This window comes from Equus caballus, chromosome 3 (genome assembly GCF_041296265.1).
Source record: "Equus caballus isolate H_3958 breed thoroughbred chromosome 3, TB-T2T, whole genome shotgun sequence".
NCBI lineage: Eukaryota > Metazoa > Chordata > Mammalia > Perissodactyla > Equidae > Equus > Equus caballus.
Window position 1 is genome coordinate 65,224,545 of NC_091686.1, and position 13,475 is coordinate 65,238,019.

General features: G+C 49.1%; 1 protein-coding gene across 1 annotated transcript; it reads left to right on the top strand.

The window, feature by feature from the left end:
• Positions 1-9,264: 9,264 nt before the first annotated feature.
• SOWAHB (sosondowah ankyrin repeat domain family member B) lies at positions 9,265-13,086 on the top strand. The gene has a single exon (XM_023637913.2). It carries the CDS (start codon positions 9,402-9,404, stop codon positions 11,775-11,777), a length of 2,376 nt encoding a protein of 791 aa, XP_023493681.2. The 5' UTR covers positions 9,265-9,401; the 3' UTR covers positions 11,778-13,086.
• The last annotated feature ends 389 nt before the right edge of the window (positions 13,087-13,475 follow it).

Here is a 13,475-nt window from a genome sequence, read left to right on the forward strand (position 1 = left end):
AAACCCTCCCCAGCGTAGTATCAACCTACCTCTTGTTCAGTCATTTTTCAGCCCACCAGCCTTTATAGAGAGCCTAGATGTGCCGTGGTGTGTGTTTGGGACAGAGAGGTGAGGAAGTCTTGATTGTTGCCCTGGGGAAGTCTACTGGGGAAGAGAGAGAACTAAACAGACTATTAGCATTCAGTAAAATAAGGTTAGTGATAGAGACCATCCCATAAGGTTGCAGCAAGAATTAAGTGAGTTCATACACATAAAGCCCTTAAAACAGCACTGAATATGGCATAGCTATTGTCATTACAGGTGGGGCTTATACGGGGGTTGGGGATGTGGCTCCCTTGATTGGGTGACCACTGAGCTGAATCTTAAAGGAAATTTGTTAGCCAGAATAAAGGGATGAGGAGGGGAGGGGTTGGAGAAAGACATTCCTGAACTGCCTCCTGTTTCCTTGTGTAGTGGGTTGAATGGTGGCCTCCCCAAAAGATACGTCACGCCCAAATCCCTGGAACCTGTGAATGTTACTTTATTCGTAAAAAGGTAAAGATTTGCAGATGTAACTAAATTAAGAATCTGATAATCAGATCTTCTTGGATTATCCGAGAGCACCCTAAATCCAATGACAATGTCCTTGTAAGAGACAGAAGAGGAGAAGCTACAGAAGAAGAGAAAGCCATGTGAAGACGGAGCCAGAGATGGGAGTGATGTGGCCACAAGCCAAGGAAGCCAGGAAGGCAGACAGTTACCAGGAACTGGGAGAGGAAAAGAAGGATTATCTCTTAGAGTCTCCAGAGGGAGTGCGGCCCCGTCAACACCTTGATTTCCAATATGTAGGCTCCTGAACTGTGAGAGAATACATTTCTGTTATTTTAAGCCACACAGATTGTGATAATGCATTACAGCAGCCCCAGTAAATTAATACACCTCGTTGTTCTGAGTCCTCTCCACAGCTAATTCTTTGCTAGGGGTGAACAGGACACAGCCCTGGCCCTCCTGGAGCCTGTGTTCTAGTTGAGAGGGCCACACAAAAAGGTACACGTCCATAAGTTATTTCTAATAGTTGAATGTTAGGTGCTGTGAAAGTTAAGCTCCAGAATTGTATATCCAATCGCCCACTTGCCATCTCTACTTAAATGTCTATCGGGTATCTCAAACATAACTTTCCTCAAATAGAAGTGCCTGGAGGTGCCTGGAGGCAGGAAACTGATAGATCCAAGATGGTCAGGAAAAGCCTCAGGGAGGAGGTGACACAGGCAGGAATGATGAGGATGAGCTAAGGCAGTAACTGAAGGAAGAAGGTGCTCCTTTTCGTTTTGTTTCAGCAAGGAAAAGAGCCAGTAGAGACAAAGCAAGGAAGAGGATGAGGATGCAAGGGAGAGGGTAACAGATGCAGTAAGGCTCCAGGGGAGGCAGTGATGTGGGGCTAAGGTGAGAAAGCAGCACAAGGATCGGGGCTCTGAAGGGAAACAGTAAGCAGAGCAGGGGCTCAACGACGCTGACTCCAGACTAAAACTGTCTGAGTTTGAATCCTGGCTCTGCCACGTACAGTTATAGGAAATTACCTTATCTGGATCTTGATTTCCTCAACTATAAAATAAGGATAATAACAGCACCTACCTCACAGGAATTTGTTAGGAGAATTGAATATATTAGTCTGTGTAAAGTATTTGGCTCAACGTCTGGCACAGGGTATGCAACGAATGTCATTATTGCTATTAAGATTATGAGAAGTAGCATCAAGATAAGACTCAGAATGAGAGCAGTGGAAGGAACTTCAGAATCATTGAGTGTAATTCCCTCACTGTACAAATGAAGAAACCGAGGCCCAGAGGGTTTGCAAATTGGCCAACTTTAAAGAGATACTTAGGGGCAGAGCCAAGACCAGGTTAATCGAAAGTCTGTGCTTTTTCTACGTGGGCTTAACATATAGATTTGAGAATCATAAGAATATAGGTGGTGGGGAGCCAGCCCAGTAGCTCAGCGGTTAAGTTCACACGTTCCGCTTCGGAGGCCCAGGGTTTGCCGGGAAAATAGACAAAGTTACTCAGGTAGAACCCAGAGAATGTGGAAAGAAGAAATGGAAGGAAGAGCTAGGAAGGAAGACTCGGAGGTGCGTCAGGGAGGAAGAAAACCTAGAAAAGAGCAATAGCTGTATAAGCTAAGAGGGAGAGTTCAAAGGGAGAAAATGGTCAACTGGGTCAAATACTCCATAGAGTTGAGGAAAGATGCAAAATGCTAGCGCAAAATGCTAGATTTGAAGTCAACTTGCTTGGAGCATCATTTCCACAAGACACTAAACTCTGGAACATGGGTTTCCCATATAGAAAATCAGGATATGCATGGAAAATCTGCTGACTCCTTTAACAAGTTTAAACCTGTACCTTGTCAGGCTGGCAATAGAGGGAGGCTTCCCGCTTGAGGAGGGTAGCTGGACCTTACCCCAGACCCTGAAATTAACCTTACTCTTGGGGTGTCTCTCACACTAGTGTCTGCTGCAGCCACAACCAGCAGACTGGCCTTTGGGGGACAAGACGTGGATTTTACAATTCCTCTCATTGCCATAGTATGGCTGAGACAGGTTATAATATTCAAGCAAGACACTGCTAAAGGTGGGACCCTGAATGTTGGGGCTGGTCATGGAACTCTCTTCTCTTTCTAGATTCACCCCATAGATAAATTCATCTAATCCCGTAGCTTTAAAATACCATCTCAGTGCCCAAGACTCTCAAATTTCTCTCTCTGGCTCTGACTTCACCTCTGAGCTCCAGACTTATATGTCCAATTGCCTACTCTAGATCACTACTTAGATGTCGAATGGTCATCTCAAACTTAATCTCTCTAAAAGGGCACACTTGACTTTCTAGCCCCAAACCAGATCTTACCTCAATATTCCCAATCTTGGTAAATTTATTTCCACCCACCAGCACATTCTCTAGGTTCTACCTCCAGAACATTTTCCAAATCTCAGTCCTTCTCTACACCTGATACCTTGCTGATCCAGCTGCCACCGTCTCTTACCTGGCCCTCTATGGTAGTCTCCCAATCAGATTTTCTGCTTCTACTTCGCCATCCCCTACAATTTATTACACACAGCAGCCAGATGATCTCTTTACTACATAAATCACATGTTACTCTCTTGACTGTAATCCTCCAATGGCTTCCCATCGCACTTAGATTAAAACCCAAACCCCATCAGGCCTTACGAGATCCAGACCCTGCTCACTGTTTTGATTTCTCACTCCACACTTCCTTTTCTCACCTACGTGCCAGCTTAGCCCCGGGTTTTCTTACTATTCCTCAAACACACCATGCTCATTTCTGATGTAACGTTAGCTATTCCCTCTATCTGGAATGCTTCCCCATCCTGCTCCCTCTCCTCTGTCTTCACATGGCTGTCTCCTCCTTAGAATTGAGGTCTCCGCTTACTGCTCTCTTCTGAGAGGCCTTCCCTGTCCATCCTTGCTGGGGTAGCTCTTCACTCAGTCTCCATCCTATCAGTCACCTTTTGTATTTGATCGCTTATCATGAGTGATATTGTCTTGTTTACTTTTATGGTTATTGTCTATCTCTTCCCCACTGGAATGTAAGTTTCCTGAAAAAAGAGATTTTGTCTGTTCCATTTACCACTGTGTTCCCAGCCTCAGAAAAGTGCACACACATGGTAGGCCCTCAATAAATACTGACAAACAAATAAATAAAGGCTCAGGACAGAAGAGAAATGAAGGTGGAGAGACCTTTATCCTTAGATTATCTGGCTCGTAAACTAGAGCCCTCAACTTCAGCATTCAGCACTTCAAGACAGCTACTTCAGTGTGCCCTGAGGAGTACCCAGACTCGTAGACATCCAAACCTGAGTGAGTGAGAGAGAGAGAGAGACATCGAGACAAGAAGGAAGAGGAGGCAGAAAGAGAGAGTGGGGGAGCACCCTGGTTTTCTCTCCTGCCTTTCTATGGTCCACCTGGAGATGGACTCACCTGCCTGAATGATTGACATGGGGCAGTTTCACCTTCTTAGGTGAAGATGGCACTCTACATCCACACTAGAGGTTTGCACCAAGGGCAAAGAATAAGCACATCAGATACATCCTGCAAGAAATACGTACATATTAACAGCAAGGAGAGCTACTTTCTGCAAGGTAATGATCTCTGTTTTCTGCACTTCCCATACTTGTTCTGAGGATCAGATAAAGGAGAGTGATCTGGAATGTGTCACACGTGTGTAAGTCACTAGATTATACTGTTTGCTGAGCGTATCTGTTGACGAGGAGCAGAGCAGAAACTCCTGGCAAAATGCCATCTGTGTTACTCATGCCACAATACTAAGGATTTACGTAGATGATTCTTGGTTCCTTCCCAACCCAGATGACTTGAGTATCCTTGTGTAAGAGTCATTCAACACCCCCTCTCACAGTTCCATGATGTTATCTCCCCCAACGCCTTTCACTTCCACTGTGCTTCAGTCACATGGTCACATTCTGAATCTTGTCATCACCTCCAAACCACTCCACTTTGGGAATCTTAAGCCCCAGGACTAAAGAATATGTGATGTTCTGCTCACAATATCCTAACTTTCTAGCTCTATATTCACTCACTCCCATTGTACCTGCTTTTCAACCCCACCAAAGCTTCCTCAAACCTTTTCTCCTGACCTCTTAGGCCCCTAATTAATGCAGTAGCCACTTTTCTTCTTTCTGTTCTCAATGGGAAGGGTGGCTCTCCCCTGTCCCGTCCCTGGGAATCTCTCTCCCTGAACTCTGGACTCCAGACCCACTGCCAAGCCCTGTTTCATCAATTATTTACTCTCTCCTCTAGGTCTTCAACTTATCCTTTCCTGGCTTTTTTCCCTCAGCACATAGACAAGATCATATCTCTTCTAACAACTACTAAAAAAAAAAAAAAAAAAAAATCTTAGGTTACATGATCTGATATTCTCCTTATCTAGAATTCTCTCTTCTTCTTCCTTCCATGGTCCAGTCTTTCTCACCCTATTCTAACGCCACTCATTCCTCACCCCTCTGTAACCTGACTTCTGTCCCCACCACTCTTCTGACACAGCTCCAGACCAGGCCCCAGTGACCTCAAAGGCTATGGTCATATGTCACTTCTCATCTAACTTGGCATCATTTCTAGAAAGCTGTTCCTCCTTCTGCCTCTGTGCTTCTGTGATACCCGCTCAGCGGTGTTCCTCTTCCCGCTCCGGCCACTCCTTCTAAGTCTCCCTAACAGGTTTCTTTTCCTCTTTCTCTTTGGTAAATGTGGATCCACCCTCTACCCCTTCCCTTACCACTGCCTGTATATCTTTTTGTTGTTGTTGTTTTTGAGGAAGATTCACCCTGAGCTAACATCTGCGCCAATCTTCTTCTATTTTGCATGTGGGTCACTGCCACAGTGTAGCTGCAAACGAGCGGTGTAGGTCCACACCCGGGTACTGAACTTGGGCCACTGAAGCAGAGCGTGCCAAACTTAACCAATAAGCCACAAGGCCAGCCCCTGTATATCTCTTTCTAAGCAATTTTATCATTGCCAGTGGCGTAAATGATCATTTATATATGCTAATGTCACACATTCTTGGAGCCTCAAACCTATATTGCCTTCTAGATATTTCTGTTTTTGTGGCCCATAGGCACCTCATACTTAATATGGCCCAGACTGAATTTATCATCTTTCCCATTTCCAACACTGACGTTTTATTCTATATTTTCTGTCCATGAGGATGGTAACAACAATCCATCTGGTGACTCAGGCTAGATGCTTGAGAGAAGCCAAGCTTGATCCTCACCCCACGCTCCTCTGGCTCCAAACCCAGTCTAATTTGCCCACTAAATATCTCTTCAGTACATCTGTTCATCTCCCTTTTCTGACACTGCTGAACTCAGACTTTTTGCATCCCTTTTCTGGATCATCTCACCCCTTCTGGACTGTTCTCCCTGCTGGCGGCTTCATCTCCCCACTCCACCTAAAGACTTGATATTTTTTCTTTGCCATTGTTATTCATTTATGTCTGCTTTTCTTTAGCGTCCTTTTCAAACTAAAAAGTAATATACTCTCATTGTAAAATAGCCAAAGAGTTTATAAAACTAAAAAGTAGAAGTTAAAGCCACCCCTGACCCAGTCCACAAATTTTACTCCCAAGCACACAAACACACTTTTTTTTTCTAAAAGTAGGATCTTATTAAACATGACGTATTTCTTCTACTTTAAGAGGCACTTTTTTTTCACATTTTAACACTTCTGAAACCTAAATGTATCCTACAATCAGTGGTGTCTCAGCTTTGGTTTAATACACTATTGTTCTGCAATGCGCTCTTTCTACTCATTAACGTGGTTCAGGATTACAAGCCAGCACTTACCTCTAGGATGATCTTTCCAAAGTACAAATGTGGTCAGGTCACTACCCTCCCAAAAGTCCTTCAAAGGCTCCCCTCTCCACTTCCTTCCCTGATCCAGGCCCTTCATCTTCTGACTCCCTGCTACTTTTGCAGTCTCATTTCCAGCACATCCCCACCCATCTTCTTCCTTAAAGACAACTAGATTTACAGTTAGTTCCCCAAATGCGCTATGCTGAGCCAGAGGGTGCTTTTCTCCTCTAACTCTTCCTCAGCTCCTCTACTCAAAGTCGCATCTTACTGGAGAATTGTCCCAATCCCCCAAGGTGAGCCTGCGCTCTTCCTTCGTGTACCACCCATCAACTTCCCCAGCATCTGTGCACTTCTTGGTTCAATCACTTAACACACGGTTTCAAGCCATTTCTCTTGTCTGTTGCCCCCAATAAATAGTGAGTTCTCGAGCATGCCATCTTCTTTATACCCATTTCCAGTAGTGCCAGGGCAACACAGGAGGTCCATAAATATTTTTGTAAACAAGGAACTGTGCACAAGGAAGGATGCCAAATGCTCCCTGAGTCCAGGCGAAGAGCATTCTAATTAACTGTCCTCTTAACCTGGGATAAGTGCTAGAAAAAGGAGGCCAGAAGCTCTAGATAACTACCTGCACCCCCTGAAATCTAAAGCAATTGGATTTTTTCTTCTGTTTCCTTGGTTTCTAGTCCTCCAGACCTACTAATTCCAGCCTCAACCCTCAAAGACAATCCGATTTCAACAAGCACAGCCTTGATGACGGTTTCCTTTCTCCCTAGTCCTTTTCAGTGCTCCAAGTCCAAACCTCCATCTATATCATCACGCCCTCTTGCCGCAAGTCCTCTATTTCGTAACCAGGAGTTTTGAAAAGTACCGAAGGGGGATTCTTTCCACTTCCTTCTCTAAAACGCCCACTTGAGTTTCCCATTTGAACTCCCTCCTGCCCTAGGTGTGGACACACCTCTCAGAGCCACCAAGACTCAACACCAGGAAATAAACACAAAAGGAAGCTTTAGTTTAACACAAAACCTTTATTTTAGTAACTACCCTAAAGGCTTGAAGTTAATTTAGAGATCTCTGTGGAAGCCATTATCCCCTCTCAACCCAGTGGTGGGGTTGGATTCTAGAAAATGCCAAAAATAGACAAAAATGTTTCCCAGTTCTTCTTTCTGACGTAGATCATTTAAAGCCAAGGATTCTGAATCATTTATGGAAAAGTACCAGGGTATGTGGGGGATTTAAAATAAAGCTCAGCTAATGTGGCCTATGTGGCAGTCGCTAAGATTGGTCCATGCCAAAACATGCTGACAACTGTAGGGCCAACATACTTTCAATACCCTCTCATTGCAAAAAGGACAGGAACTCATGAAACAACCAGAAATAGTAAAGAAAAAAAAGAAAAAGTGGAAAGATGCGGGAAAGACAGGAAAGGAGAGGGCAGATGACAGGACAGGAGAAAATAGAGACTTTATAATAGGAAATATAGCTGACAGAGGCTTTCAAAAACTAGGCCTATTTTGTCACAGTTTGGGCTAAACAATCACCTCACAACTGAAAGAAGACAGCTAAAGAAAGGAATGGGGGAGGGCCTGGAGCCAGATAGATAAATAGATAAACCAATGAAAAGTATCTTGGGGAAGGAAAAAGGACTGATAAGGAAACAGGATCTCAACTCAAAGACCAGAGAATTATTAAAGAAAGGGCAGGATCAATGTGTGGACAGATGAGATGAAGGGGGAAGGCAGCTGTCAAAAATGTGCTGTGATTCTGCCGTTCAGAAGGCAGGTGAAAAAGACAACTCCAGGCTGCAACTGGACTGGGAATTAGGAAGCTCTCAGCCCCTCAGGAGAGAATGAGCGACCCGCGGCCGTTCTAACGGTCGGAGCAGTGTGGTCAGAGCAGGCCAGCCTGGAATATGCTCACCATTTTAACGTGTGGAGGAAACCTTACATTCGGAGAGAAAAGACAACTTCACCACTTAGCCTGCACAGAAGAGACTGTACAAATCTGTTCACAAATTTTAGAGTAAATAAGAACAAAGTAACACTAGGCGCGAAATACCTGAACTGAACAAATATCAAACTCTGATTTTTCCTGCACCCTAGCATGAGACTGTTAGGAAGGAAAAAGGCCGGAACCAACCTGCAACCTTCAGAGAGATTTCTTTTTCTGGACAGAATTCGGCGTGTTTGCACCCCTGGGAGTCGGTGCAGGAGGAGCCGCCCTGGCAGGATCTTCAGATCAAGAGAGGCTTGTTTTGGATGCAGAATGAGTTTCCCCGACCTCAATACCACCTCAGGGGATCTGAAATCACTACCCCACAGCGTTAATAAAGGCATCTTTTGGAGAGACCGCAGGATGCCGGTTAATTTGCACTTTCTTCTCCACCTATCCACTTCAGCCACAACTTAAGCAGCGAAAGGAGAGGGCAGGAGCAGATCTTCTATTGCTTTCGTTTCCTATGTGGCCGAGACCCAAAGAAGCGGGCCGATCGCCTACCTGCCTTCCGTTTCCCCGGCCAGGAGCGGCCGCGCGTCCTGCAGAGCGTTCGCTGCCGCCTCCCGCTTGCCCGCAACCTCACCTACAGACGCTCTCTGTGGTTCAGACCAGCCTGACTCATCTGGGATGGGTGGCATGGGTGGGGGAGACCTCAGAGGGCGGAGGGACAGGAGGAGGCGGGCCGGGCCCTTCCCCCAGAGCCAGGGAGGAGGCGTCGCCAGGGCGCAGGTGAAACCGACTCCGACCTATCCCGGGAACTTTCGCGGCCGGGACTAGCTGCTAGAGGCCCGCGTCGCGCAGGGGCGGTTTGGGAGCCGCCCTTTCCCACCCCGGCTGTGCGCAGGGGCTCAGCCCGGGGCGTCTGCCCGGGGTCCCGCGGCCCTCTCGGTGCGATCGGGGGCTGCAAGCAGCGCTGGCTTCTGCGGCTGATGGAGGCGGGTGGCTCCGCCTCGGGCGCAGGTGACACACACCAGGCCAGGGTTTCTGCTGGCCGGCGAGAGCGCAGGGAGGGCGAGACGCAGACACCCCGGGGGCAGGGGACGACAAGGCAGCGATGGCCCGAGAGTTGAGCCAGGAGGCACTACTGGACTTTCTGTGTCAGGCCGGGGGCCGAGTAACCAACGCCGCCTTGCTGAGCCACTTCAAGAGCTTCCTCCGAGACCCCGACGCGCCCCCCGGCCAGCAGCAGCGCCGCCGCGAGCTCTTCAAGGGCTTCGTCAACTCAGTCGCCGCAGTGCGCCAGGACCCCGACGGCACCAAGTACGTCGTGCTCAAGAGGAGGTACAGGGACCTTTTGGGGGAGGAGGGACTGCAGCGACCCCGCGACCCGCCCGCAGCCGCCGCCCCTGCAGGGGGAGCGGCGCCCTGCTCCCCGCGAGGCGCGCGCCGGGGGGAGCCGCCGCCGCAGCAGCCCAGGCGGCGGCGGCGAGAGAAGGAACCGGAGGAGGAGCCAGCAGGTGCCGCAGCCCCGGCCGCGGCCGCAGGTTGCGATGGACTCCCGGCCAGCGGCGCCCGGGAGGCGTCCCGGGGAGGCGGCGGGCGGAGGGGCAGCCCCGGCCCCAGAGCGCCAGTGCCCGCGGCGGCGGCGACAGTGACCCAGGCCGGCGCGAGGTGCGCGGCTGCGGAGACGCAGGGCCGCTGCTGCTGGGAATGCCTCCAGAACGGCCTGGAGGGACTGCCGGGCGAGCCGCTGCCTGGCGCCCCCTCGGACCCCGCCGCCGCCAGGGAGAAGCAGGCGCGGGCTCCGCCTGCCCAGGCTGACCGCGGGGCTCCCAGGCAGCGGCGGGAGGGCGTGCCTGCTGAGCCCGCGCGGGTGCCCGCAGCGCCGCGCTCGCCTGCTGCAGCCGTCGAGGGTGCCGCCAGCGGGGCGTCCCCGTCTGCTCCCCCGTCCCGCCTCACTCCCCCCGAAGACCCGCCGGAGCTGGGGACGCCGAGCTCTCTGCGTTATTCGACCCTGCAGCAGCAGCAGCAGCGCACTCGAGAATGGGTGGCCAGACACCCCCAGATTCCAGAAGCCCGGAATCAGGGCCCCATCCGAGCCTGGTCGGTGCTGCCGGACAACTTCCCTCAGCTAACCTCGGAGCTGGGCTTGTGGGTCCCGGAACCTAATTCAGCGCCGCCGGAGCCCCCTCTTTCCTCGCCTTCTCTCTTTTCTGCTGCCGCGGAATCCTGGCCCGGGAACTCCCCGTTGACAATCTTTCGCAGCATTCGTTGTCAGCTGTCCCTCCAAGATCTGGATGGCTTTGTGGACCAGGAGAGCCACAGCAGTGAGGAGAGCAGCGCTGGGCCCAAAGACTCCCCTGGAGGTTCTGAAGAGGGGCTGCAGGTTGCCCTGAGAACCCCCGATTGGGGAAAGCTCAGGAATCCAGCCGGGGGCCTGTCTCCAAAGGAGGGCAACCCCAGTAGGAGCCCTCAGGGCCTCAGAAACAGAGAGGCTGGCCACACCTCTGAGCAGGTCCCAACAGGGGCCAATGGCCTTGCAGGCCACCCCCAAGAGCCTCTGCCTTGGCCAGCTCCCAAGATAAGGAGATCCCTCAGGAGGAGCTCCAGGGCAGGGAGAGCCAAATTGTCCTCCTCGGATGAGGAGTGTCTTGAGGAGGACTTGCTGAAAAGGAGTCGGCGCCCGCCACGGTCCAGGAAGCCCTCCAAGGCAGGAGCCGTGTCCAGCCCAAGGGTGGATGCCGCTCTCATGCTAAAACCTGCAGATATTAAGGTTGCTCTTGCTGAGCGGGGTCGGCCACACAGCTCATGGGCCCCGGATGGGGAGGGACCTGCAGCCTTGGTCCCGCATAGACCTTCTGAGCACAAGTCATCCCTGGTGCCCCTAGATGCCAGGGAGCATGAATGGATTGTGAAGCTTGCCAGTGGCTCTTGGATTCAGGTATTGACTTTATTCTGGGAGGACCCCCAGCTGGCTTTGCACAAAGACTTCTTGACTGGATACACTGCCTTGCACTGGATAGCCAAACATGGTGACCTCAGGGCCCTTCAGGACTTGGTTTCGGGTGCACAGAAAGCAGGGATTGCTCTTGATGTAAATGTGAAGTCCGGTTGTGGGTATACCCCTCTGCACCTTGCAGCCATTCACGGCCACCAGGCAATCATCAAACTGCTAGTGGAAAGGTTGGCTTCTAGGGTGAATATCCGAGACAGCAGTGGGAAGAAGCCATGGCAGTATCTGACCAGTAATACCTCTGGGGAAATATGGCAGCTGTTGGGAGCCCCTCGGGGCAAGCCCATTTTTCCTGTCTATCCCTTAGTCCGAAGCTCTTCCCCCACCAGGAAGGCGAAGAGCAGGGAAATATCTAGAAATGTCACCCGAAAGACTTCCTTAGCTGCGCTACTCAAAAGTCAGCACAGCAAATGGAAATCTGCCAACCAGTATGAGAAATTCGCCACTCCGAGGGAAAGGGAAGAGTACAGTGACTGAGGTGGGCCCCTCTCTCCAACCTGCAGCCACCACGCCCCCATCCTTGAGCTCTTCAGTGAGAGAATTCAAGGGGAATAGAAAAATGACTGAGGAGTTGGTAAGGGGAGAGGTCGAGTGAGATGTCTAGCTAGTGTTTACCTCCCTGGATTTTATGTCAGCACGTCCCGGCCCTCAGAGGTCATCCAAGCTTTCTGACAGCTCTAGTCCTTGGGCCGGTGAAACCTAGACGAGAGACAGAGACAGGTGCTTCAAACCCAGCAGGTGTTCTTCCTCTCCCCTTGCCGCCACGATCCGATCCGGGCACAGTAAGCCACATTGTTTTCTGAAGCAGCCATCCCAGACCTTGGCTAGAGAGGGAACAGATGTCTAACAAGAAGGGAGGCAATTCGAGGAATTGACAGAGCTCAAATGAAATCCTCTCTGGCTAGTAGCTCTCTGGCTTCTGTTCATTTGGAGAATGAATCTTGGCTGAGAGTGGAAAGCACCAGGTTTGAAATCAGATGGCTCCTCTTCATTTCTTTCTCTTTCTTTTCTGGCATTCAAATCAGTGAAATAGAATTTTTACTGGAGAGTAGAAGTTAATTTAGCCCTGTCCTCGGGTCTTCCTTTGAAGGCAACCTATGGTGGCTGAGGCGTGAAATGATTAGTGCCTCATCTGGGTCTCTTCTTCACCATCAGAGAAGCTATTGGGTAAGATCCAGTTATGACTGACAATCAGGCCCTGCTTTTTAAAAATCACCCTAAGGGGAACTTTGTCCAAATGTAAGAATTATGTGGCTCATTTGCATGGTGACTGAAACCATCTTTCACAGAAACGCCCTGGGTAACAAAGAGCAGAATTAGCATCAGTAGTCTTCAATAGCTTTGAATGACCAATGTTCATACTCGTGAAAAGAGAGAAATGATTTTGCTCTGGGGAAGCAGTAAGGGTTAAGAGGTGAAGGCCTCCCCACCAGGAATTTTCTAAGCTGCTAAATATAATTTTGTTTGCACTAAACGTGTTGCCAATTAAGATTAAATCTTAGCCTTAAGTGCTACATATCTAACTGGAAGTGCTTCTTTTAATTGCTTGGGACAGGACTAATCTTCGTGGGTCCCTGGAATGAGAGAATGGCTGGTCTATAAACTGCAGTAGAACATCGAATTTCAGAATGTAAATTCAGAAAGGGCTGAAAAATATCCAAGTGGAAATTGTTCATTTTTTGTGGAAATGTTTTCATGTGCTGTGGCAATGATGCTGTATTTTAAAAGGATTTTTGTGTTTCACTTGGTTATTTTCTTCCATTAAAATATCAACAGATCTTTATAATTTATTGTACTTAGGCTGATTACTGTGAACTTTCTTCTTTACAAAATTGTGTCTCAGTGAGCGTCAAGGATTTTTATTTCTTTGTGGTTTTACTTTGTAATTTTGTTGAAATAAACATATCTCTGTTCTATTAGAAAACAAAACAAAAAAAAATAGGCATTACAAATAATTCTAAGGATTATTTTTTACAAAAAGACCTATACAGGGGCTGGCCCCATGGCCGAGTGGTTAAGCTCCCGCGCTTGGCTTCGGCGGCCCAGGGTTTTGCTGGTTCGGATCCTGGGTGCGGACATGGCACTGCTCATCAGGCTATGTTGAGGCGGCCTCCCACATGCCACAACTAGAAGGACCCACAACTAAAATATACAACTATGTACTGGGGGATTTGG

What these genes read in the sequence shown, in the direction of transcription:
- SOWAHB (XM_023637913.2), top strand. Translation starts at nt 9,402, where the DNA reads ATGGCCCGAGAGTTGAGCCAGGAGGCACTACTGGACTTTCTGTGTCAG.